A 27,129-nucleotide genomic window follows, 5' to 3' on the forward strand; every position below is an offset into this window, starting at 1 on the left:
AGCTGAGCCCTGATTCGGGGCCAGGGCTTCTCTGACTCGGGGTCCTATGAAGGGAGCCAGCCAGTCAGGCCGTGGAACAGGAGCCAGCAAACAGGGCTGTAAACAGGGGAGTCTGAGGGGGAGTTTGTCTTGTGGTGCTTGTTTGGGGTTTGTTGTTCCTGTGGGGGGTGGGATTTGGGTGTTTCCCAGGTGAACAGGATTTAGGTGGGAAGGCGATGACAGACACAGAGGCAGCGGTGGGAGTGACTCATGTCGTGGAAGACACAATGGAGATGACTGGCTGTGGAAGCTGCCGCATGTCCATGATCCTGGAGGGGGGACCTGGTAAGAGTTTTGTCTGCATGAAATGCCATCTGCTCGAGCTGATGGAGGAGAAGATCGGAGGTTTGGAGATGCAGGTGGAAAGTCTGGTTGAGTTTAGAAAGGGGTTTGAGCAGATGATGGAGCAAAGACATGAGGTATCTGAAGGGAAAAGCTCAGACTTGCAGATGGAAGCAGGACTGAGGAATTCTGAGGGGAGACTGCTGGGTGAGGAAAGTGGTCAGTGAAAGCATGTGACTAAAAAAAAACCAGGCAGAGGAAAAGACGGGCTAGTGAAGGAGAAATAGAGTTCAGGAATAGTTTTTGAGAGTTGGAAAATGAAGAAGGGGCTCAACAGGTAGTCACTGAAGGTGGAGGGGCAAGGAGGAAGAGAAGAGTGGCTAGTCCTATAGGAAAAGGGGAAGAGTCAATGGAGACGACACCAAATATGAGCCGCAGGAGGATACAGGATGGGTTGAAGAGGATTACAAGGGAGAATAGGAATGGAAAGAACTTGCAGCCAGAGGGAACAGGGGATAGACTGGAGAATAGCATTGTCACCAGGGAAAGGCAGGGCTACGTGATCGGGGACTCTTTACTGAGAAGACTAGACAGGCCTGTAACCAGAGCTGATCCAGAGAATAGAAGGGTGTGCTGTCTTCCAGGTGCTAAGATACGGGATGTAGATCTGAGGTTGAAAAGGATCCTAAAGGGAACGGGAAAGAATCCCCTAATTATCCTTCATGTGGGAACAAATGATACAGCTAGATTCTCGCTGGAAAGGATTAAGGGAGACTGTGCTTGGCTGGGGAAGACGCTTAAGGAAATCGAGGCTCAGGTGATCTGTGGTGGGATTTTGCCTATTCCTGGAGAAGGTCAACAAAGGCGTGACAAGATTATGACTATCAACAGATGGCTCAGGCAGTGGTGCTAGAAGGACAGCTTTGGGATGTATGGCCACTGGGAGGCATTCCTGGACAGAGGACAGTTCTCTCGGGATGGACTTCATCTGAGTAGGGAAGGAAACAGACTTCTAGGATGGAGGCTGGCACAACTGATTAAGGGAGCTTTAATCTAGGAATCTGGGGGAGATGGTTGGTTGGGGGATGTCCAGGTAATCTCCATGCCGGATTTTAGCCTTGAGAGGGAAGAAAAGAAAGTAAGAAAGGATACAGCCGTGGGTAGGGGAATGGCTATAAGGAGGAAGGGCAGTGTGGACACCAGTCTAGTAGGTTCTGCTGGCTGTGGAATGACCGTGCCTCATTGGGTAAAGAACGTGAGCGAGGCCAAACAGCAAAAATGAAGATGTTTGTACACCAATGCGAGGAGCCTAGGTAACAAAATGGAGGAATTAGAGGTACTGGTGCAGGAAGTGAAACCAGATATTCTCGGGATAACAGAAACAGGGGGGAATAGTCGTCATGACTGGACTACGGGTGTTGAAGGGTCTGTGCTGTTTAGGAAAGACCGAAATAAAGGTCAAGGTGGTGGAGTAGGATTGTCTATCAATGAGGAGGTCGAATGTAAAGAAATCAGCGATGGAATGGAGAAGACAGAGTCCGTCTGGGCAAAAATGACATTGGGGAAGCAAACGACTCGAGCCTCCCCTGGGATAGTGCTTGGAGTCTGCTAGAGGCCGCCGGGATCTCATGTGGATATGGATCGAGCCCTCTTTAATGTTTTTAATGAAGTAAATACTCATGGAAACTGCGTGATCATGGGAGACGTCGCATGCGCGCACAACACGACACACAACCCGTCACACACACACAAATCACACATAACACATCACACACTGAACAAAACACTCAAGACAACACACACACAACCACGTCTCACACACACATGACACACAACGTCTCACACACAGAGACACGTCTCTCACACACGCCGACACACATGCAAGGCACACGACGGCTCTCACACACGTCCACACACAAACACACGACACATAATGTCGCACACATGCCGACACACACACACACGCCGACACACAATACTGACACACATGAAACTGACAAACACACGACACAGACAACGACTGACACACACACAAGACACACGACGTCTCACACACACACACAAACATGACGTCTCACACACACACACAACTTCTCTCACATAGGCCCACACATGACACGCCCACACAACACACACCCACACACGCCCACACAACGCACGCAGAACACACAACACACCACACGACACGCCCCCCACACACAAAACACAACACACCACAACATACGCCCACGCCGAAAGACACACACCACACACAACTCACGCCCACACACACACACACCCACACCCACCCGCCGACTCACGACGACTCACACACAGCGAGACGGCAAACACACTGACACACATGACGTCTCACACGCCCACGACACGACACTGACACGTCACACGACACACAAGACGGCAGAGGACACGACACCGAAATCACACCCCGGAGATGACCCCCCGCGGGGGCGAGAGCGGAGCGGGGACGGTCGGGGGAACTCGGTCTCTGGGCGGCGCGTGGGGCCGGTGTGGGCGGGAGGGAAGAGGGCGGCAGGGCCGAGGGCGAGATTCCCAGCCCACGTCGAGCGCTGTGGAGCGAGGGCTCCGGCTCGGCTCTCGCAGCGGCTCTGGCGAGGAATGGTGCCGGAGCTCTCGCCGGAGGGGAACGCGGCAGGAGGGGCCTGAGCCGCTTGGGCCTCTTTCCAAGGAGGCGGAACCAGGCCTCCGCTCTCTGCCCGCTGCAGACCCGGCTGCCAGGTCGGCGCTGCCAGTTCCTCGTCCGCACTCGCCGTCTTCTCATGTGTTCGCCAACTCGCTCTCTCCCCTCTGCTCTCCTGGTGCCGTCTCCCTTTGTAGGACACGGGTAGGTGTGCATTCCCACAGGTGAGGTCTCGGGAGCCATGGAGACGTCGGAGCGGAGGAAAATCATGCAGGGCAGTAGAAAGGCTGCAGAAAGTACCTGAAGAGACAAAGGGAATGAGAAGGGGGAAGTCCAGACTAAGACAGGAGTCTAGTCTGTAAAGAGAAACAACGGGAAGTCTAAGCTACAGAAACTCTTCAAGTTGCCAAAAGACCTTTAGGATGGGAAATTACTTCTTGAATCCAGTCTCTTTAAGATCTTAGGCTTAGTATGTGTGTGTATTTGTATTTGCTTAGCAATCTGCCTTCTTCTGTTTGCTATCCCTTATAATCACTGAAAATCTGCCTTTCTAGTGAAACTATTTGTTGTTTATTATTATTATTAAACTCAGTTTGTGCAACGGGTGCTCCGGGAGGAAATGATTTGTGTGTTACTCCAAGGGGCCGCCCGGTGTCACTGTTGCTCCATAAGGGAAATGCTTTGTGCTATTCCTGGTTTAGCCACCCACTGTCACTGTTGGGCCAGGAGGGAAATGATTTGTGCAATACCTGAATTGGCCACACAGTGTCCCCATTGCTCCGTGAGGAAATGCTTTCTGCATTACTCCAAGTGGCCACCCGGTGTCACTGTTGGGCCAGGAGGGAAATGATTTGTGCATTGCACTGACTGGCCACCCAGTGTCACTGTTGCTCCGTTAAGGAAATTATTTGTGCATTACCCAGAGTGGCCACCGAGTGTCACTGTTGCTCCATTAGGGAAATGCTTTGTGCAATACCTGGATTAGCCACCCGGTGTCACTGTTGCTCTGTGAGGGAAATGGTTTGTACATTATCTGGATTGGCCACCTGGTGTCACTGTTTCTCCACGATGGAAATGGTTTGTGCAATACCCTGAGGGGCCACCCAAGACAACACACAGAAAACACGACAGACAACACTGACACACACACACACAACATGACACCGACACACAAAGAGAGAACACTCTCACACACACACAACACAGGACACCGAAAGACCCAAACAACATGACACACAAATAAACTGACACACAAAACAGCACACAACAAGACACACAAAAATCACACACAACACACGACACCGACACATACACACACACACACTTGATGACGCACAAAACAGCAGACAACGTGACAAAGAAATCACACACGACACCGACACACACACACAATATGACACACAACACCTCACATGACACACAAAACGGCACACGTGACACACACACACAACACGATGCACAAAACTTCGCACACAAAATATCACACACCCACACACAACACGACACACGATACCGACACACGACACACAAAACGGCACACAACACGAGACACAAAAATCTCACACAACACATGACACCGACACACACAACATGCACACAAAACGGCACACACCGTCACATGCACACAACACGGTATACAACATGGCACACACACACACTCAACACGGACCACAACACGCACACATAAACACATCTCACACACACAAAACAACACACAAGTCACACACACAACACGTCACACGACACACGCAACACGACACACACAGCACGTCACACGGCAGAAGGTTTCATCGAGGAGGAGGATGTCCCGGGGTCCCCGGGCGATGCTCTGGGACTGCTCCCCAGGAAGCCAGGCAGGACTCTGGGGAAGTCTCCTCTCGGGGAGCAGCCTGTCTGCAGGACACACAGCTCCCCCGGCTCCACCTTCCTGGCTCTGACCTCGGAGCCTTCAGCCTCCTCTGCCCCTCCCTGCGCTTCCCACAGCCAGTCCGCCCAGGCGGGGTCCTGGGGGGGCAGAGGGTCCTGCCCCCCAACTCCGCAGTCAGACGGGACTCTCAGCCAGCCAGGAAAACAGAGGTTTATTAGACGACAGGGACATGGTCTAACACAGAGCTTGTAGGTGCAGAGAACAGGACCCCTCAGCCGGGTCCATTTTGGGGGGGGGGGCAGTGAGCCAGACAACCCCGTCTGCCCTTCGCTCCATGTCTCCAGCCAGCCCCCAACTGAAACTCCCCCCAGCCCCTCCTCCTCTGGGCTTTGTCCCTGTCCCCGGCCAGGAGGGCACCCGATTCCTTTGTTCTCCAACCCTTTAGCTCTCACCTCGCAGGGGGGAAGGGCCCAGGGCATCAGGTGCCAGGAAAGAGGGTGTCGGCCATTCTCTGTGTCCAGACCCCTGCACACACCTGCCCTCCAGAGCTCTGCAACGATCATACACCCTTACCCCACCCCCTAGATCCTTAAGAACTGCATAGGGGAAACTGAGGCACCCCCACACAATTCAGAGGAAACATGAAGTCCCGCTTCATCACAGATGACTCCAGGAGGTGAGTTGCTTGCTATCCTACCATGTTTTTCTCTGTCTCTCCTCTAGTGCGTTGGCCATCACACATACTCTGTCTCTGTCTCTGTCTCCGTCTCCGTCTCCGTCTCCGTCTCCTCTCCTCTCCTCTCTTGGTGCCAACAATGACCAGGCCCCGGGTGCCTGGGCCCCAGTGCCCCGCCTGTGCTCCATCTCTTCCTGTATCTGCCTCGCCCCTTCTCCCAGCCCACACTGCCCACCGCTGCCTGGATGATTTCCCCCTCTCCTCCACTGCACCCCCCTCTGTGGGGTCCCTGCCACTCACCGTCTGCCTCCTCTCCTCCACCCCCTCCCCCGCTTCCCCACGGGTCACTCTGGGGGCCGGTTTTCTTCACCATCTTCGTGCATGATCTGGAGGACGGGATGGATTGCACCCTCAGCAAGTTCGCAGATGACACTAAGCTGGGGGGAGAGGGAGATACGCTGGAGGGTCGGGATAGGGTTCAGAGTGATTCAGACAAATTACAGGATTGGGCCAAAAGAAATCTGATGAGGTTCAGCAAGGACAAGTGCTGAGCCCTGCACTGAGGAGAGAAGAGTCCCATGCAGTGCCCCAAGTGTGCCATGTCCCTGCCCCGAACCGACCCTCCCGGAGCATCCTCAATTCCATGAAACAGCTGTTCTGGGGTGGGCAGGAAGTGCTGGGAGGGAGAGTGGGGAGTTGCTCAGTGGGGGTGTGTCTCTCTGGGTGGGGTCTGTGTGTGTTTATGCACAAGCTGATTGTGATGTCACGGAGGCCAACAGCAAAGAGTGTTGGGGGTCAGCATTCTTGCCCTGCCGTCAATCTGCCAACTGGCTTGGTTGACAACGGCTGGTGACCCAAGGAGCTGCTGAGAGACGCGGACCATCCCTCTGTCAACAACTTCTTGAATCAGCTATTTCCACAGGTGTTTGAGGAACAAAGGGATGAGTTTTTACAGAAGGTAATTCCCAGATTCTTTCCCTGCTCATTAGATCGCACACGACAGGTCGGCGCCTCCTTCTCCTGGGGACGGGTGGGGGCGGGTGTGGCAACAGGCAGGTCTCAGCGTTCCCTTTTGATTTGAAAGTGGCCATCTCTCAGGTCTCCTCCTGCTTCAGCCGGTCAGGTTCTTTGGAGGCAGATTTAGATGATTTTATCTTTCAGCAGACTAGTCGGGGGGAATTTCCAGGGATAGAACCAAAAGGGAAGATAACAAAACTCGTGTAGAATTTAGATTGAGATCTCCATCAATAGTCTTTCCCTTGGAGTTGCCCCTAATGCACTCCTTGCCTTCAAGTTGGGAATAGAAACCCTTTGTCTCCTGTCATGACTGCCAAAGAAATGTGTAAATGAGGATATTCTATGATTCTATGATTTACACCCATCAGGGGACACTGTCTTTTTGAGGCGGGTGCAGCTGGCTTGGGATGGTGCTGATGATGGATAGAAAACAGGCTGGAGTCAATGACAGATGGGACCACAGAAGGGGAAGGGGAAGGGGAAGGGCATCTCCATAGAAGGTCCTGGGTGCTCAGATACCCCAGTTCTAGGTACCCTGGCCTGTCCCAGAGAGAAAAGACAAAGAGGGGCCCAGCCCCCCGACAGTCATGCCATGGACAAGAATCTGGTTGGGAGTGGGCTGAAGGTTCCCGCTGGACAAAGGGGAGCTGAAGTCCCCCAGCGTCCTGGAATTTAAGCAATGCAAGCTTCAAACCCTGCACGGGTGGGGCCTGAGGGGCACCTGCAGAAGGTTGGGCTGGACAGGGGCGGCAGGTTTCTACAATTTTTGGTGGTTTCCAGAATGGGACCAAGTCCTGCCTCCCCGTCCACCTCCCCCCACATCTGCCTAAGGCTCTGGGAGTTTGGGTATGGGAGGCAGAGGGAAAGAGGTTGGGCTCTGGGAGGGAGTTTGGGTGTGGGCTGTGGGTTGCGGCAGGGTGTTGGGGTGCAGGAGGGAATGAAGGGTGTGGGGTCTGGGCTGGGGCAGGGGGTTGGGGTGCAGGAGCAGGTGTGGGGGCAGGCTCTGGGAGGGAATTGGATGTGTGGTGTGGGCTCTGGGCTGGGGCAGGGGGTTAGGGTGTGGGAGGGGGTGAGGGGTAGAGGCTCTGGGAGGCAGTTTGGGTGCAGGTGTGGGGTCTTGGCTGGGGCAGGGCATTGGGTGCAGGAATGGGTGGGGTGGCCAGGTTCTGGGAGGGAGTTCAGGTGTGGGCTCTGGGCTGGGGGATTGGGTTGGGGTGCAGGAGAGGGTGCAGGTCGGGCTCTGGGAGGGAGTTGGGTGCAAGGGGTGGGCTCTGGACTGGGGAAGAGGGTTGGGGTGCGAGAGCAGGTGTGGGGGGAGGCCTGTGGGAGGAAGTTTGGGTGCGGGATCTGGGTTGGGGTTGGGGGTTGGGGTGCAGGAGGGGGTGCGGGCGCAGGCTCTGGGAGGGAGTTTGGGTGTGGGGTGTGGGCTCTGGGCTGGGGCATGGGGGTAGGGTGGAGGAGGGAGTGCAGGGGGTGGACTCTGGGAGGGAGTTTGGGTACAGGGGGCTGGGATCTGGGCTGGGGCTTGGGGTGCGGGAGAGAATGAGGGTGCAGCTCTTACCTCAGGGATCTCCCAAAAGCGACCCACACCCCCCTCTGGCAGCAGCTCCTAGGTGGGGGGTCTCTGCCCATCGCTGCCCACGGACACCACCCCAGCAGCTCCCATTGCCACAGATGGCAGAGTCGGCCCTCGGGGCGGGGGCAGCGTGTGGAGATCCCCCCACCCCCGGGGCTGCAGGGACGCGCCAGCCGCTTCCGAGACTGACAGGCCACACGGAGTGTAAGCAGTGTCAGGGTGAGCCTCACCCTGACATCTGGTGGTGAGGTCTGGCAAGTTGTGGAAAAGAACTTCAGGGGCCGATCTCATTTGCATAGGCACACCCACCCCGCCTAGAACGAGGCCATAGCTGCCCAAATGCTCACTTTGGCTGCTGTGGGATCCCCAGTGTCTCTGTTATTGGGGCAGGAAGAATAAATTGTTATTACCCTGATTATGGGAACTGTGCTGGGAACTGTACTTGGCCTTTTGTTATGATGGAGGGACTCACCATCAACTAAGTAGCACTCGCTAGGCAAGGGTCATGGGTTCCAAAACGCTGTGAATTGAGAGAGGTTGGGGGTAAGTATTAATACTTGGTGCCATGGGTCCCTTGGCGATGGACTTACATGCTAATTGCTCTTCCTTTTCTCTCCACTGTGGAGTCTCAGAGCTAATTTTGATTCCGTTAGGACTCTAGTTACAGGCTGCGAAGCTCATTTCGGGCTAATGGTGTCCCAGCACTGAGGCTCCCCTACTACAAGCTGACTTCACCAAAGAGCTGAACTGAGTAAGAGCCGAAATCACTGAGCGTTGTGTTCAGTAGTGGGGGAGCCTGAAGATCTATTGTGGAGAAGTTTGTGGGACGGCTGGAGTGCCTCGTGGACAGGCTGGTGGAGCAGTTCATGGGACGGCGGGAGCTGCTGGTGGGCCGCGGAGCGGAGCTGAGCGAAGCAGTTTGTGGGGCGGCTGGTGGAGTGGAGGCCTATGGAGCTGTGGGGCGGTCAGCTTCAGATCATGTAAGGTGCCTTTTACCCCGCCCCCATCTCCACCCAGGTTGGGAGGTAAAGCTCTGCAGATAAACTTTTGAACTTTGGGGCTGCCCTGACCAGGGACAGAGACTTTTGGGTCATTGGACTTTTGGGACTTTGGGTGATTTGGGGTTGCTGGACTCAAGAACCAAAGGGAAAGGGCATGCCCCAATTTGCTTGGGGTGGGTTTTTTTTTGCTCGTGGGTTGTGTTATGAATCCTGTTGGTGCTGTTTCCCCAACATAATGCCACATTGTTTCTCTCTGTTATTAAAAGGCTTTTTGCTACACTCAGACTAGGTGCTTGCGAGAGGGGAAGGATTGCCTCTGGGAGGTGCCCAGCGGGGGTGGTACATATTTGTCCCAGGTCACTGGGTGGGGGCTCGAGCCGGTTTGCATTGTGTTATTGGAATGGATCCCCTAGATATTGAACCCGGCCCTTGTTGCTGCCAACTCTGACGGGCAGAAGGGTTACACGGAGCGAGGGTGGGCAGGAAGCCGCCTTAGCCCCCTTGTGCTGCCGGTGATGGCGGTGGGGGTTTCCGGGCCCTTTTAAATTGCCCGGGGGCAGCAGGCGGGGCTGGGGGAGACACCGGGCCCCGGACTTTGGTGGAGCCAGGCCCCCGTGCTCTTATGTTGCTGGAGCATGGGCACCAGGGGCCCAGATGAGGCACCTCCCCTGCGGCTGGAGGAGCATGGGTGCTAATCCACGTTTTGGCGGGTTGGTTTTTGGAGGGTTAAATGAAGGCAGCCTCTGCTCTGGGCTCGCCCAGTTTCAGGGCCTGACGCTGCTTTGCACAACGATGAATCTCGGAACAGGCCAGCACTGAAATGACGGCAGAACCTGAGGAAGGAAAAGCCTCTGGGTTCGTCTGTGAGCCTTGACGCCGAACGGGAGCCGTAATTTGACTCGCTTTGTGGCTGCGGCCGGTAAAATGTCAGGACAAAGTCGTCCCAGTGACTGTGACACTGGGTTTGAGGCGGCTTTGGTCTTATTCAAATGTAACTAGCATGGAACACTTGTGTTTTTAAAGGTGGGTTCCCCAAGCAATCCCAAGTTGTTCTTCCCAGAGCTGGGTGATGGTGGGCAGCAGGGGATCTCCCCAGTCTGTGGGGGAATCTCTCTGGGCCCCACTGTTAGTTCTCCAGACTTTCTCCCCCTAACCACGCACACCCCTCCCCCACCCATTATCAATGCTTTACAGCGACCCCTCCCTCCCCTTATGGGATACAGCCTCTCGGTGACAGAGACTGACTGGGGCTCCCCTCTGCATGGCCCCAATGGGGAAGGAAAGGGACCGATGGGGGAGGAAGAAGACGGGCAGAAGGAGTCAAATGGGGCTAAACCAGAATAGAGGAGATTTTCTTCCTGTTAAAATGGACTGGAGTCTCATTGCTGGAAAGCCACAGCTTGAGTGAGGTTTGAACCGGCAGCCTTTCAATTGCCAGGCAAAGGTGCGAACCACAGAGACGGATCACGGCCGACTTCCCAGCGCTGTCCAAGGAGCCCCTGCAGGGGTGCAAGTGGTAAGTGCAAAGGGCAATATTGCTGGGGTTGTGAGTTCAAACCTTCCCTGCAGCCCTGGTTTCTATTACCCCATGGAGCTTCCCCAGCTTGCTTGTCCTAATTCACATGGAAAGTGCCATGAGAGGAAGGTCTGAAATGTGGACGTTGGTGCAAAGCTTGGGACCCCCCACCAATGCTGCCATTAGCTGTGGGTGGGTTGCTCAGGGGCAGGGAGAATTGATTTCTTTGCTGCTGAGAAAGCTGCCAGGACAGGTCCGTGGGCACCAGAGCTCCCCGCTTCTTCCAGCACATGCCAGGCTCTGTCACTCCTGGAGGAGGGTCATCGAATCATAGAAGATCAGGGTTGGAAGGGTCCTCAGGAGGAATCTAGTCCTACCCCCTGCCCAAAGCAGGACCAACCCCAACTAAATCATCCCAGCCAGGGCTTTGTCAAGCCTGTCCTTAGAAACTTCTAAGAAAGGGGATTCCACCACTTCCCTAGGTAATGCATTCCAGTGTTTCACCACCCTCCTAGTGAAAAGGTTTTTCCTAATATCCAACCTAAATCTCCCCCACTGCAACTTGAGACCATTCCTCCTTGTCCTGTCATCTGCTATCACTGAGAATAGTCTAGATCCATCCTCTTTGGATCCACCTTTCAGGTAGTTAAAAGCAGCTATCAAATCCCCCTTCATTCTTCTCTTCCGTAGACTAAACAATCCCAGTTCCCTCAGCCTCTCCTCATAACTCATGTGTTCCAGTCCCCTAATCATTTTTGTTGCCCTTTGCTGGACTCTCTCCAATTTATCCACATCCTTCTTGAAGTGTGGGGCCCAAAACTGGACAGTGCTCAAATAAATCAGTTAGCCTCTAAGGTGCCACAAGTCCTCCTGTTCTTTTTTTTTAGTTATTAAAGAAGTGTCAGTAAAAGGTCAGAATGCGATCGTCTCAGTCCTTCTCTTGAAAAGTGTAAGCTCATTAATTAGTTCACCACTTCATCAAAAATAAAGGGGACATGCACCAGCCTTTGTCATGTGAGCAACTTTCCCAAGCACTTTGGACAAACTCAGGAGTAAGTATAAAATAGTAAAATAAGTTTATTAACTCCAGAAAGTTAGATTTTAACTGAGTATAAGTATTGGTTACAGAGGTCAAAAGTGGTTACATAACAAATGAAAACAGACTCCCAGTCTAAACTCTAATTTGAATATACTAAGCAAGAATTGGATCAAACAGCTTTTCTCACTCACTGCTTGCTCCAGGCCATGTTGAGTTCTTAATACACAGACTGAATTCCCTCTCAGCCTGAGACCAATCTCTGCAGTTCAAATTCTGAGTCTTCCAGACAATCTTCCAGGTGTTGAGATTGGGGAAGAGACACGCCACGTGGAGGTGTCTTTGACTCTCATTCATATTTTTTCTCCAGCTGCTAGGTAGATTCTTGCCGTGATGCTGGGGTTAGTTAGCCCCCAATATGGAGCAGCAGTTTGCCTCCTGCACCTTGTGGTAGGCATGTCACAGCTCCTTCATTTTGACCCCGCACGGCAGTGTGTCCCTGTCATGGCCCCTTCCTATCATGCATCACGAAATCTGAGTGCGCACCTCGGGAGTTACACCGCAGAAAGCTGCTTTCCTGTGCAGAAACTTGCCCGTGTAGACAAGCCCGCAGAGGACTTCCATAAGAACGCACGACAGGTCATAGACTGGGTCAGACCAATGGTCCGTCAAGCCCAGTGTGCTACCTGAGAGCGACCAGTGCCAGATGCATTGGAGGGAAAGAACAGAACAGGCTTGTTGACCTGCAAGGTGAGGGTCTTTCACCTTTATATTTAACTTAATTGTTGTCGATTCCTACTTATCCTATATCTAACTACCCCTCCTCTGAGGTCTCTGGGCAAATCAGGTGTGAACCACTCCTTTGACACAGACGTGTCCCAATCCAGCTGAATTGAGGCAGAATTTGGGCCAATGTCAGTTTGGAAAAGGCCTGCTTCACCCAGCAGGTTTCTCAAAGTATCCGTTGCTGTGAACCGCATGTCGTGTGGATGTGCGAACTCCAAAGATAGCAAACATGAAAAAAAAAACCGCAAAGCCGGTTCTGAGGTTTTCAGAGCCAGGCCTGAGGGTTAAAGAGCTGTGCTCATAAGGACAAGGGGGCTCAGCAGCTATAAAAAGAACTAGTTGCAAAAACAAAACAAAAATTACATGAAAAAAAACAACCAAACAACAACCACCCAGAAAAGCTCCCATCACTCGCCCATCACCATTGTAGATCTTGACATCTCCTGCCTAATGTGACATCTTTGCTTTGCGAACAAGAGCCCTGGGGAACTCTCTGGCTCTTTCCCTCTCACTGGGGAAAAGGTTCCACATCTTCTCTCAAGTAGTTTTCCTCCCAACAGAAGATTTATTTTAAAATTTACCAAATAAATTCCATTTGAAACAGAAATCATTCCAGTCTATACTGGGTCTCTATTCTCGTACATGCTATTTCTCTCACATTTTCCCCCAAACCTGATTCCTTTGGAGTCAGGTTTTTATTGCAGGATTAGCCACCATTTGCTATTTTGTAGGAGGGGGCTAGAAGAAAACCTGAATTATACTGTAACACTGAAAGTGATCACAGAATCAGCCTCTTACCTTACACTAATAAACTTCATGTGCAATTTCCTTGTTGCTGGTAACAATTTCTTCAAAGATTACAAACTATAAACCTTTAGGGCAGTTTTCTCTTAATTCCCATTTTCACCCAGTGAGCTCTGTGTGAAATCACATTCTCCCATAACCTAGGAGCCTTCCATTTCTGAGGGTTCATTTCTCCCTGGGTCTTCTCCCAGAAGTGTGGGTGGAAGGGGTCTCACACTACGTGGGAAGGCTGCATCATGAGAAAAACCACCTGTGCTCTACTTTCACACTTTCTAATCTTTCAGAGTAGCAGGAGGCGGAACAGTGAGACACATGCATTAGACTCAAGAGCAAAACTAAGAGACCAAACCACAGACTCTGGACTCAGCATTCATGTATCCTGCAGTCTGAACTTGGAATCTGTTACATTCCCTCATTGGCTACCATCATTTAACCAACACGGAAGTGCTTCTTGTCCAGCAAGGCAGCCAGTTTGGGACCCATAGGCATGGCATGGCTCTGAAGGAATCAGCTGTTTCTCTCTCTGCTTCAGGAAACTTGGGATCCAAATGGTAAAAGACAGTTGTTCCCAATTTCATCATGGCATCCTTTAGAAGTGTGAGCAATTCTAAAAACAGTTTACCTTGGCCACAGGTCACCATAGCGTCCATCTCTGGGGTGAAAATCAACCACTCGTACCTCTCATTTCTACCTGAGTTCTTGTCAAATCTTTGACTTTAGTTGTAGCAATTTTACACGGCTCTGGCGTAGAATTCTTCACCAACCACACGACATACCAGTAGCGATACTGAGGTAGAACTCCCCCAAATATGCCCTTTTGTTTCTTTAATCTGGTGCAACAGATTTAAATAAGGGACTAAATTCAGGTGCAGCTTAGAATCCCTCTAAGACACCAAATGTCAGGTATCTACTCAAAATGGGTGTCTTTCTGCAGCTCTATCACATTCCTCATGGATTCATTTCCTACACATTTACAGCATCTCCCAGGAGTGAGCTGAACAGAAATGTCACTTCCATTTTTCCCATCTCTACCTAGGAAGGGATTGCATTTCCCAAATAAGAGGCAACATGCACCTGATTAGGAAGGGAAGATCTTCAGGAGCAACCTCCTGCAGGGCATGGGCCACAACTGCTTTGGGAGGCAAATGAATGGGTCTTTTGCTTAGTTCCAAATCATTTACTTGAGAATCCTCTTCCCAGCCCCTTCGGGAAATATTGACCTTTCCAATTGAAGAACAGGGGGATAGAGATGGTGATGGAGAATCCCTCTGATTTACCCTATGTTCTTCTGTTGTTACAGAGGGGAAAAGACATTTTTCCCTATCCCTTCCCTATTCCTGCTCTTTGTTATACTTCAATATATTTTAAGGGAGGAAAACGGGAGGAAAAATATCTGCTTTCAGGAAAACGTGAAGCAACAGCGCTCTGAACTGTGACAACTGGGAATGAAACAATATGATCCTGGTGGGGGAACTTGATGACTAACAATTGTTTTTAAATGGGGGAACAGTATAACTGTGATGCTCAGGCTTTGTTTAGACTAGGACATGTGATGGAGTTTAGGTCAGGTCAAGGGGAAAGCTAATGCCAACCACTGCACCTCGGCTGCATCTGCACGACAACTGTAATTGTCTTTTAACACCAAGATCACTAACTTGAGCAGCCAACGCCATGTACAGTCCTAGTGGATGTAAGGCACGGGTAGTTTTTGCCTCAGTGTAGCTTGTTGGGAACAAACCTCTCTCCCCCACCTGGAGCTGATGAACATTCCTGGCTGGAGGGACACACGCTCCTTTGACCCAAAAGGAAAGGAGTTGATAGAAAACATCACAGGACTGACCCCAAAGAAGGGTGAGTTGCAAAAGGCAGGAGCAGGCAACTCATCTGGGGGAGCTGAGTAACCACGGTGAAGATGGGGCACAGATCACTAAGTGGGAATTAGCAAATGTGATTTAAAAGAAAAAAATACCTTTGGCCAGCCCTAGTCAAGGCATTTGTTACAGATCACTCCCATGTGGATTTTCTGATGTCTAATAAGGGTTGAGCGCTGATTGAAGCGTTTCCCACACTCAGAGCACGTGTAGGGCGTCTCTCCGGTGTGCGTTCTCTGATGTGTGATTAGGGTAGAGCTGTGATTGAAGCTTTTCCCGCACTCAGAGCACGTGTAGGGCCTCTCACCAGTGTGGATTCGCTGATGTGTGATAAGGGCTGAGCTTTGATTGAAGTGTTTGCCACACTCACGGCATCCATAAGGTTTCTCACCTGTGTGGATTCTTCTATGTGTGGTCAGTACAGAGCTCCGATTAAAGCTTTTCCCGCACTCAGAGCACATGTAGGGGGTCTCTCCTGTGTGCGTTCTCTGATGTGTGATTAGGGTAGAGCTGTGATTGAAGCTTTTCCTGCACTCAGAGCATGTGTAGGGCCTCTCCCCTGTGTGGATTCGCTGATGTGAGAGGAGGGATGAACTGTCAATGAAGTGCTTCCCACACTCAGGGCATTCGTAAGGTTTCTCACCCGTGTGGATTTTCCGATGTGTAATAAGGTGTGAGCTCTGCTTGAAGTGTTTCCCACACTCAGGGCATCCGTAAGGTTTCTCACCCGTGTGGATTTTCCAATGTGTAATAAGGTGTGAGCTCCGCTTGAAGTGTTTCCCACACTCAGGGCATCCATAAGGTTTCTCACCCGTGTGAATTTTCCGATGTGTAATAAGGTGTGAGCTCTGCTTGAAGTGTTTCCCACACTCAGGGCATCCATAAGGTTTCTCACCCGTGTGGATTCTCTTATGTGCAATGAGATGCGAGCTCTGCTTGAAGCATTTCCCACACACACAGCATGCGTAAGGTTTCTCACCCGTGTGGATTCTCTGATGTGTGAGAAGGTCCGAGCTCCCTTTGAAGCTTTTCCCACACTCGAGGCATGTGTAGCGTGTTCCTTCCAAGTTCATTCTCTCACGTGTAATAAGGTCTGACTGGCTACCGAAGTTTTCCTCTGGCCTCTGCTGACTCTCACAGGCTTTTGTTTTTTCTGGGCGTGCACAGCTCCCAGAATCATTCCCTTTGGACCTTCCTGACAACATCCCATGGGCTTCTACTCGCTCAGCATCTTCCTGCTGGGGCTCCTCCTCGTTTTCACTCACCATCCCAACACCTGACGGGAGACCGAGAGAATCCAGACGTAAGTCTCTGCCTGCGCCAGAGAGAAAGGAAATCTCAGAGAGAAGAATGGGAAAAGGGATGAAGGAACCAAAATGTGTACAGGACAGATCAAACCTATCAGGAGCTGATTTTCCCTTCAACCTTCCCCAGAGGAGAGAAAGGAAGGGATCAGTTCTGGGTCCGTATCTCAGAAGAAATCTCAGGGGACAGCGAGATTGGGGAGGGACCTGCTGCCAGTTGTCAGTCAGGATAGGTGGGAAGCCATGAGTGACCTCTGCTTAACGATTCTACATCTGCAGGGAACAATCCAGAACTTGGAGAGCTCACAAGGTCTTTGTAGGGCATCCCAAATGTTTCCTGTATTCACCGACAGTTTTGGCGTTGGTTTAACTAATGCCTCACCTATGCAGGCAGCTCTCGGGAGCACTTTTTTCTTAGAGTCATGAAGGTCTGGGACGCACGACTCCTCCCCTCGTTCCAGCTGCGAGATCACATCAGTTCTGGAAACTGGAAACCCTGCTCAAGGCAAAGAAAACAAGGGAGGTCAGTGGAATTTGTGGGATACTTGTCACAAAGAATATTCCATGCTTTTAAGCCCAGCTCACTTTTAAGTAGTAACGTCCCAAGGCCGGCTTCCTTGGCTCAAAGTGCCAGGAGATGATTATTATAAATCATATTCATTACCTTAGTGCCTAAGGGCCAACTAACAGTGGGTCCTCATTTTGCTAGGCACAGTACAAACCGAGAAGCGTTGATGGCCCGTGTCCTGAAGAAGTTACAATCTAAATAGACAAGGCAGACACAGAATGGGGGAAGGGGTAGAACCCACCAGCAGAGTGAACTCCGTGAAGGCAGAGTGGCAGATCTGATCAACACAGGCCTAGATCTTGAGACTATCGGATTTAATGTTACAACCAAGGCCAGTGTTTTCCAGAAATTGTCGCTAGGACTGCATTTTTTCCCAAAATAACTCTTTGTTTCTGGAATCACCGTTAATATCCGGAATTGCTGATCAGAGGGTGGGTGGGGCATGCAGGGTCACAATCCCCCAGATTTCTCCCTGGAGACACCCGTCTCCTCCCCAGGGCACAGGCTGGCTGCGGTTGAGACTTGATGCCAATTTCTTCCCTCCTCATACAAGTCTGGGATCGGCAGTGGGACGCCAGGCTCTCTCATCATGCTGCAGAGAGGATGGCACTCACAGCTGCTCGCGGCCGTGTCCACAGCACCTCTCCCCTGCTCATTTCCCCTGTACACAGCTGGTTCATGCCCCATCTCTCCAACGCACAGCTGGTTCTAGCCTCTCAATGCCCAGTATATGAGCCCCACCGCCCCCGACACAGCTGGCTCCTGTCCCCTCCCCCCAAGGCACTTTCAGGCTTTAAAGGATTAGATATTGCTCACGTTTGTCAATTACTCTGTTTTCATTGCCTGCAAACTCTTGCCCTAATTATGACTGTTATCTGTATATCTAAGCCAGCCCTTGAAAGCATGAATTCTTCACAGACTATGATGCCGAGATGCGCCACATGATACCAGGAAGGGCTGCGGGATGGGTTTCCTGTGCAAGCTGGTATCACTACAGGGTGATGAATGCCAGATCTCAAGGCTGGTTATGCAGAGCTCCACCTCTTGAAGCTTTACCCAACGCAGAAAGGGGTAGTGACGGATTTCCCCTCATTCAGGAGACTGAAGACGACAGACTTTTGGGGGATAAACAGCTGAGTTTGAGCTGACTGAGGGGGGTCTTTCTGGGCTACAAACTCACAGGACCTGATAACCACCAGGAGGTAACCCTTTAAGAAAGGTTTTAATACACTTTGGAACCGATCAGGGATTCCCATGAGGACCGCTGAGGGAATGAAGGTAAACACGCATTTGGATGCTCTTCTTCTTTTATGAGAACGGGAACAGGAAGGGCAGGGATCTCACTGAATGCAGTATCTCAGCAGGACTAGGTGTCAGGATAGCACCATATTGCAGCCCATTGGAAAACATAATCCCAACTACACATATAAAATGATGGGCTCTAAATGAGCTGTTTCCACTCAACAGAGGGATCTTGGAGTCACTGGGCACAGTTCTCTGAAAACATCAACTCAGTGTGCCACGGCAGTCAAAAAGCAAAGAGAATGTTGGGAATCATTCTGAAATGGCTAGATAAGAAGACAGAAAATATCGTATCGCCTCTATATAAACCCATGGTACACCCACATCTCGAATACTGCCTGCAGATGTGGTTGCCCCATCTCAAAAAAAGATATATTGGAAAAGGTTCAGAAAAGGGCAACCCAAATGATTACAGGTATGAAACTCTTCTGTACGGGGAAAGATTAAAAAGACCGGGACTATTCAGCTTGGAAAACAGACAAAGGGGGGATATGAGAGAGGTCTATAAAATCAAAACTGCCGTGGAGAAAGTAAATAAGGACGTGTCATTTACTCCTTCTCATAACACAAGAACTAGGAATCACCCAATCAAATTAATAGGCAGCAGGTTTATAAGAAACAAAAGGAAGTATTTCTTCACACAATGCACAGTCAACCTGGGGAACTCCTTGCCAGAGGACGTTGTGAAGGACAAGATTATAATAGGGTTACAAAAAAAAAAACAAAAAACACCATGAGAAATCTATTGAGGACAGGTCCGTGAATGGTTATTAGCCAGGATGGGCAGGGATGGTGTCCCTAACTTCTGTTTGTCATAAGCTGTGAATGGGTGACAGGAGATGAATCACTTCATGATTCCCTGTTCTGTTCATTCCCTCTGGGACACCCGGCGCTGGTCACTGTCGGAAGACAGGACACTGGGCTAGATGGACCTTTGGTCTGTCCCAGTGTGGCCATTCTTAAATACTAGGGAACCTAGTGAGTCCAGTGCAATGGGAGGGAGTAGGAAAATCCCTGGGTGTGGAGAACACTGGGAAATTAGAAACTATCATTCAGAAGCAACAGACTCTAAATAGTCTAGAAAAGCAGAATGTGAAAAATAAGAATCGGGGTCATGTGACTTCAGGAATGAGGGACTCAAAAAACCAAGTCTGCAGAGAAGGTAGATTGTGGCTAGTGCACATGCGGATGGGGGAGCAACTCTCCAGGTCTCAAGGATTTTCACCAGCAACCGAGGCCATTGTCCCATGCACGGGGCAATCTGGAGCAGTGAGGAGTTGTGTCATCTGTAATCCTGGCTGAGTTTCAATGTTCTGCTGCTGGAGCTCCCTTGTCTGGATTCCCCCAGCCAGCATTCAAGGTCTGTGTGATCAGTAACCCTGGACCAGCCGCTCTGACCCCAGCAGCCTGCTTCTTCCACCCCAAGCACATTCTGGTCTGGGTGGAGAAGGCTCAGGGTTTGAGAGAAGGCCAGGGGTAGGAAGCTTCTGTTCGTTATGCTGGACCTAACCCCCCGTTTTACTTGTGCAAACAGGAGATATTTGACACTGTGCGATTCTGCTCCTGTGCTCTCTTCCCACAGCGTTCAGCAGCCTGGGAGGGTCGCTGGTCGTGTGTGTGTCACTGGCATGCTGGGGTGATGCTGGAACAGGACAGAGCAGAGGTGGCATTGTGGGGGTGGCGTGAACCTCATCACTTCCGTTCCCCTTCCAAGAACCGAGGGGACAGGAATCCTTACCCAGGGAGGTCACATTCTCATAGGTCTCCTGCATGACGTCTCTGTAGAGGGCTCTCTGAGCGGGGTCCAGCAGAGCCCACTCTTCCCTGGTGAAATGCACAGCCACCTCCTCGAAGGTCACCGGCCCCTGAAAGAGCCAGAGCCCCACACTCAGGACCTGCTGCCCCACTCACAGCCCCACTATTCGTGGGGGAGAGGAGACAATCAAACGGAAACTCTGGGTGGACCGCAGTTAACAGAGTCCCACCCCCACCAGACTCAGAGCACCCAGGAAACACCAGGGTGAGGGGGCGAAGAGACACCCCTCCTCTCTCCCAGCAGATCCATCACACACCTACTAGCCACAGACTGATACCGGAGATGCTGCCCCGAGCAGGGTCTAGGGAGAGATCTCTTGAAGGAAGCCCAACACCCTCCTCCTTGTGAAAAGAAAAGGAGGACTTGTGGCACCTTAGAGACTATCCAATTTATTTGAGCATAAGCTTTCGTGAGCTACAGCTCACTTCATCCGATGCAAACTGTGGAAAGTGTAGAAGAACTTTTTATATACACACAAATCATGAAAAAAATACCTCCTCCCACCCCACTCTCCTGCTGGTAACAGCTTATCTAAAGTGATCACTCTCCTTACAATGTGTATGATAATCAAGGTGGCCCATTTCCAGCACAAATCCAGGGTTTAACAAGAACGTCGGGGGGATGGGGGGGCAGGAAAAAACAAGGGGAAATAGGTTACCTTGCATAATGACTTAGCCACTTCTAGAGCTGGATATGAAGCAGGGGAATCTCCCCTAAGCCTGACTGGTGGCTTCCCCCTTCGTATTTCAAGGCACCCGCTGGTTAGTTGGGTCAGGCTCCAGCACTAGGAGTCTGGTCCTTTTTCCCAGCCCCATCTAGGTAGGTTATTTTCTGTTCACCAGATTGGAGCATTTCCACCTCCGAACCTCATGGGTCTCTTCCTAGAATCTAGGCCACTTATTAAACAACTCCCAGCAGGTCTGCCACCCCCTGGCCTCCTCCCTTTCTCCACCCTGTGCATTTCCTGCCCCACTCCAACCTCCAAACCAGACGGTGGTGCAAACCTTCCCCTCTCCCGTGTATTTCCTGTCCCTCTCCCTCCTGCAGGAACAGATCAGAACCCCCCACAATAATCCCTACCTGAGCTGGCTCCTCTGCAGCCATGTCACTCCCTGGTCCCATGGGAGGATGGGATGAACCGGAAAGAAACATGAGCGTCGTTCTGCAACCTGGCCGGGCAAGAAGGGCTGTTGTAGAAGTTTAGGAACGGACATTAGTTCAATTCACATCACGCTTCCCCCAGGCTCTTTCCTTGCAGAGCGAGATCCGAGATTCTGCCGTGCTCAGAAAATGCTCAATCTCTGGATTACAGCAGAGACCTGGCCCCTCCTGCCAGGCTAGGCCCACAGACACACTTTTAACCTCCTTTCTCCCTCCCGCATCCCAAAACAAAGTCTCTGAACGCAATCCCAGAAAAAAGCAGAACCAAAGGAGTCCCTTTCGAGGATTCCCTCTGACACTGACCCCACGGCAGCCACACCCCAGCAGGAGGGACATGGAGTCAGGAACTGGGTTTTCCTCTCTCTCATCCTCGTCTCGTCCACAGGAAAGTGATTCTCCCCACAGTGCAGTAATACATCTGTCTGGGCAGATGAGAGAGCTGGAAATCTCTTTCAAAACTCTTTTATCCCACGGACCCTGTCAGTCTCTCTATCTCCTTTTCCCTGTGCCCTCTCCATGCCTGTCTGCAAGGAAACTCTCATTCCTGGGTTGTTTGCTCCCCCATGGCTGGATTTGCTCCTGCAAATGGCAGGAGAAATGGGGTGGGGGGCTGTTTGTGTCGAGTCATTTTATAGGCCTTCACTGCCTGCCTGGGATTTCCCCATTGCCTGCCTAGGACCCCCACCTGCCCTCCACCAGGATCTGCCAGCCCATTTGCCTGGGACCCCCTCCTCCTCCCAGCAGGACCCCCTGACGCTTTACAGGAGGACCCCTCACTCTGGGCCAGGGACCGCCCCACCACAGCTCTGTGCACTGGGCATGGCAATGGTCCCAGGAGCCAGCTGGGCAATCCCAGACAGAGCCCCTGGCACAGCACCAGGCAGCATCTAATCCCCTGCCCCACCTGCCCAAGAGACCCCCACCCCCACTGGTCTGCAGCCAACAGGCCCCCAGCCATACCCACCTCCAGGACCCATAGCCTTAGGGCTGGGCACATCAGAACTACACCCCGAAACCCCAAATCCTCCAGAATCGACCAACCTGACTCGGGCCCCCCCCTGCCCAGCCACCCAGAGGCCTCCCCCTACCACAATGCCCCTTCAGCTCCCGCTGCAATCTCCCCACACAGACACCTGCCCCCCCCAGCAACAATGTTCTCTCACAGTGTCTGGTAAGTGGATAGAAAGTTATCACCACCCCCTGCTGGCCAGTCACACAGGCAGAGGGAGCCCGGGGGGAACGCCTCTTTAACAGGAGAAGGGAAGCCATGGAGGGCTAAAATAAGTAAGACATTTCCATACTCTGTCACTAGCAAATAATGGCCACCGTGGATCCACCCCAGAGTTGGCTACAGCTTTGCACTGCGGGAAGCCCCCCCTCACGGAGACCCTTTGTCATGGGGTTTGGGATACTTCTGGACCACGCTGCACTCAGAGGGACCTCCTCATCCCGTGCCAGCTGGAGAAAAGAAAAGGGTCCAGCCAAGTCTCCTGTTACCAACTGGGATCCACCCATCCCCCAAACAGGGGGAGGCCCCTGGCTTTGATGGGTATTGAATATATGGCTAGTCTCTTTTATCAGTAAACATTTTTAACAGAGAGAAAGGAGGGAACAAATGATTCTCAAAGGAGAAGGAAAGATGATCATTGTTGCAGGGGGGTTAATTTCCCAACCAGGATGGAGAAGGACTCAGGGCAACAGGTTCCCCCCAAAGGACAAGTTGCTGGGATTTAGAGACATGGGGAACAGCCCCAAACCCAAGAGGATTTTTAATTGACATTTGATAATGACATCGTAAGAGGGAAACCTGAGATTTGAGATCAGTGTTCAGAAATGAAAGAGAAAGGGTGGAAATCTGAGGGATTTTGGATCCATTTATGCAAATTATAGAGAGGAAAGTGGAAAATGAGAGGGATTTTATCGCAGTTGTTGATAGGAGGTAAAAGCTGAGTGTATTTCCCACCGCTATTTGGTCAATGAATAGAGCGGAAATGGGCAACATTGGCAAACGTTTGAGATCCATATTCAGGAATCTGAGAAAAGGTGTAAATCTGAGATTTTCGTCGTAATTTATAATTACAGAGACAGGGAAAGCTCTCAGGGGCATATTCAATTAGAAGTAGACAACGAGAGTAAAAGTGGGGCAAACGTTGAGGGTATTTTTGAGGAATCTTTGAGACGTACAGAGAAAACGTGTCACAAACTACGCAACTGAGAACATGGGATAAACGCCAAGACCGGGGGGGCTTTTATGTGGCTATTAAAGAACTAGCTGGAAAAGGGGGGACCGTTTGTGATATAAAATCCAGCCTGTCCAATACATAAGCAGAAAGTGATGGTCCCCCCCCCACGGTCCCCGTTCACCTGGGCAGCAGGGAGCCCTCTGAGGGGCTGACTGAAGGGGGCGGGGGGGAGCTGGAGGGCTCCCTGGGGGCGGGGAGGGGGCGGCAGTGGGGGATGGGCAGGTAGGGGGCAGAGAGTCACTTTCCTGCCCCCCCCGCCCAGCGCTCCCCCACCGGGGTCTCCCACTCACCGGAGCACGGGGGGGTTAATGACGGGCCCCACCCCGCACAGACCCCGGAGGGGAGCCGCAGCTGCTCCTCCTACAGATCCGACACGAGGCAGCGCCTGGTCTGCTCCGGGCTCCGCCCCCAGACGCTGCCCCGCCCCCGGTCTGCTCCAGGCCCCGCCCCCAGACGCTGCCCCGCCCCTGTCTGCTCCAGGCCCCGCCCCCAGACGCTGCCCCGCCCCCGGTCTGCTCCAGGCCCCGCCCCCAGGCGCTGCCTCGTGTCGGGTCTCTCGGAGGAGCAGCTGCGGCTCCGCTCCGGGGTCTGTGCTGGGGGGGCCCGTCATTAACCCCCCCGTGCCCGGCCGGGGGGGGCTTTCTCCAGCTGGGACCAGCCCCTGGCTCTGCCCGCCCCCGACCCGGTGAGTGGGAGACCCCGCGGGTGGGGGGGCAGGAAAGTGACTCTCTGCCCCCGGCACGGCTGGGATTGGGGGGGGCAGAGACTGGGGCCCGGCGGGCGGGGTCCCTTGGGGGGTGTTGGGGGGAGAAGCCGGAGTTGCGGGGGGTGAGGGTTGAATTGTCTCTGTGCAGCCAGGAAATTCCCGGGGGGGAAGTGGGGGGCGGCGGGGGAGTTAATTGGATCCCCTCCCCCCCCACGGGCACAAATGCCCCCCAGTTTTCCCCTTTTCCCTCTCGGTAGCTCCCACCTGGTTGTAAACTCCCCCCACCCCCCCATTGATCCGCCCTCTGGTCTCCCCTGATCCCCCCCCCCCCCCCCCGTCTCTCCCTCCTCCTCACATGTCCATTGAAACTCCCCTCTCGTGGGGGGGGGGCGGGATTTCCCTCCCCCCCCGTTTTATCCGCAGCAATTTGTCCCGGTGTCGGTGGGAAGTTGGAGCCCGGAGCCATCCCCCAACCTGGCTGTCCCGGCGTAGGGGTGGGAGGAGACGCCGGGTCTCTGCCGGGGCGGGGAAGGGAGGGGACGTGTCCCCCATGGGGCTGCCCCCGATCCCGGCTTCCGAGTCCCACTTGATGCCCCCAACTCCGCACCGTTGCCCCCAGCCCCCACCTGCCCATCCCCCACTGCCGCCCCCTCCCCTCCCCCAGGGAGCCCTCCAGCTCCCCTCCCCCGCCCCCTTCAGTCAGCCCCTCAGAGGGCTCCCTGCTGCCCAGGTGAACGGGGGCCGGGGGGGGGACCATCACTTTCTGTTTATGTATTGGACAGGCTGGATTTTATATGACAAACGGTCCCCCTTTTCCAGCTCGTTATTTAATAGCCACATAAAATCCCCCCCCCCCCCCCCGGTCTTGGCGTTTATCCCATGTTCTCAGTTGCGTAGTTTGTGACACGTTTTCTCTGTACGTCTCAAAGATTGATAAAAAAAGTTTGCCCCACTTTTACTCTAGTTGTCTACTTCTAATTGAATATGCCTCTGAGAGCTTTCCCTGTCTCCGTAATTATAAATTACGACGAAAATCTCAGATTTACACCTTTTCTCAGATTCCTGAATATGGATCTAAAACGTTTGCCAATGTTGCCCATTTCTATTCATTGACCAAATAGTGGTGGGAAATGCACTCAGCTTTTACCTCTGTGACAAAGTGGAACTGTTCTTAATGTTTCCTCTGAATAGTGTGGGGGTGCCTCAGTTTCCCCTAGGCAGTTCTTAAGTATCTAGGTGGTGGGATAAGGGTGTATGATCGTTGCAGAGTCCTAGAGGGCAGGTGTGTGCAGGAGTCTGGACACAGAGAATGGCCGACACCCTGTTTCCTGGCCACTGATGGCCTGGGCCCTTCCCCCCTGCAAGGTGAGAGCTAAAGGGTTGGAGAACAAAGGAATCCGGTGACCTCCTGGCCCGGGAAAGGAACAAAGCCCAGAGGAGGAGGGGCTGGAGGGAGTTGGAGTGAAGTGCAGACGTGGTTGTCTGGCTCACTGCCCCCCCCAAAATGGACCCAGCTGAGGGGTCCTGTTCTCTGCACCTGCAAGCTCTGTTTTAGACCATGTTCCTGTCATCTAATAAACCTCTGTTTTACTGGCTGGCTGAGAGTCCCATCTGATTGCGGAGTTGGGGTGCAGGACCCTCTGGCTTCCCCAGGAGCCCTGCCTGAGCGGACTCGCTGTGGGAAGGGCATGGAGGGGCAGAGGATGCTGAATGGTCCGAGGTCAGACCCAGGAAGGTGGAAGCTGGGTGAGCTGTGTGTCCTGAAGACAGGCTGCTCACGGAAAGGCGACTGCCCCAGAGTCCTGCCTGGCTTCATGGGGAGCAGCTCCAGAGCATCGCTCAGGGACTCCGTAACAACTGGTGGTAGCGGTGGGATGTACTGCACCCCGTGGACGGCGCTTCCTGCAGTAAGTGACTGGGGAGCAGGAAAACAAAGGGGGATTGACGGGGACCAGACGTGCTGAAGATTCAGAGAGAGACAGTTTCAGGGGGCGGTTAACCCCTGGAAGTGTGTGACCAGAGAGAAGGACTTTTGCAGTAACAGGGTTCCCCTGGGGATTGCAGCGAGCGGTCCCAGGGACGGAGGAGTCTGCCGCTCGACCCTGACAAAGAGGGGGTGACCTCGAGAAGGGCTGGCACACTAGGGGTTCTCCCTGGAAACCATGGGGAGCTGAGAGCACACAGGCCTGTGAGTCCACAACTTGGGAAGGGCGGAGTGAGGGCCTGTCACCGTCTCCTGAAGAAGGACATTGTAACCCTGTGCAGAAAGAGAGGGTTGAGCATTGGAAAGTTCACCGAAGCACAGTTAATCGTGCAGCTGGAGGAGGATGACCGCTCTAAGGGACAGGTTCCTGACCCGAAATGGGGCGATAGCAGGATCTGGGAGCAGCTGGAGTGGTGGCCAGGCATCGCCAAGACTCCTGTCCCCGACCAGACGAGGGTCTTCACGATCGGGTTCCCCATCCGGGAATCGGAGTCGGACAGGATTGGAGCTGAGTCCGAGAGAGCAAGAGGACCGTGGGGAGACAGCGAGAGCCCGAGAAAGAGCTGCAGAAGCAGCAGCAGCATGAACTGGTGATGGGGGAGTGGAGAGGCCTAGGGGACCCCCCAGGGGTGAGTGGGGATAGACCCCGGGGGGCCAGTTCCGCAGGGAACCTCGAGACTAAATTGCTGCCCCTGGTTAAGGAGGGGGGGATGTGGATGCCCACCTCACTGCCTTTGAGCAGGCTGGAGATTTGAACCGGGGGACCCTGCGGAAAAGCCCCAGTGTCTAGCTCCCTTGCTGGGTCCCAAGGCCATAGACTCGGTCAGCCAGATGGGTGGGGAGGTGGACAGGCTCCCACTCCTGGTCCCAACCTATATGTCTGTGTGGAGTTTCCTTGGGCCAGGACCCTCGGACCTCCAGTGGGAGCAGAAGGTG

The 27,129-nt window shown here is 52.9% G+C and overlaps 1 protein-coding gene across 1 annotated transcript in view; it reads right to left on the bottom strand.

The window, feature by feature from the left end:
* LOC140904782 (uncharacterized) overlaps positions 1-27,129 on the bottom strand; it is a 189,573-nt gene that overhangs the window by 146,501 nt on the left and 15,943 nt on the right. The window contains 1 exon segment of the mRNA XM_073327143.1: positions 15,267-16,169. Within this exon segment, the coding sequence (XP_073183244.1) occupies positions 15,267-16,169 (903 nt within the window).

Source organism: Lepidochelys kempii, unplaced genomic scaffold (genome assembly GCF_965140265.1).
Source record: "Lepidochelys kempii isolate rLepKem1 unplaced genomic scaffold, rLepKem1.hap2 scaffold_69, whole genome shotgun sequence".
Taxonomy (NCBI): domain Eukaryota; kingdom Metazoa; phylum Chordata; order Testudines; family Cheloniidae; genus Lepidochelys; species Lepidochelys kempii.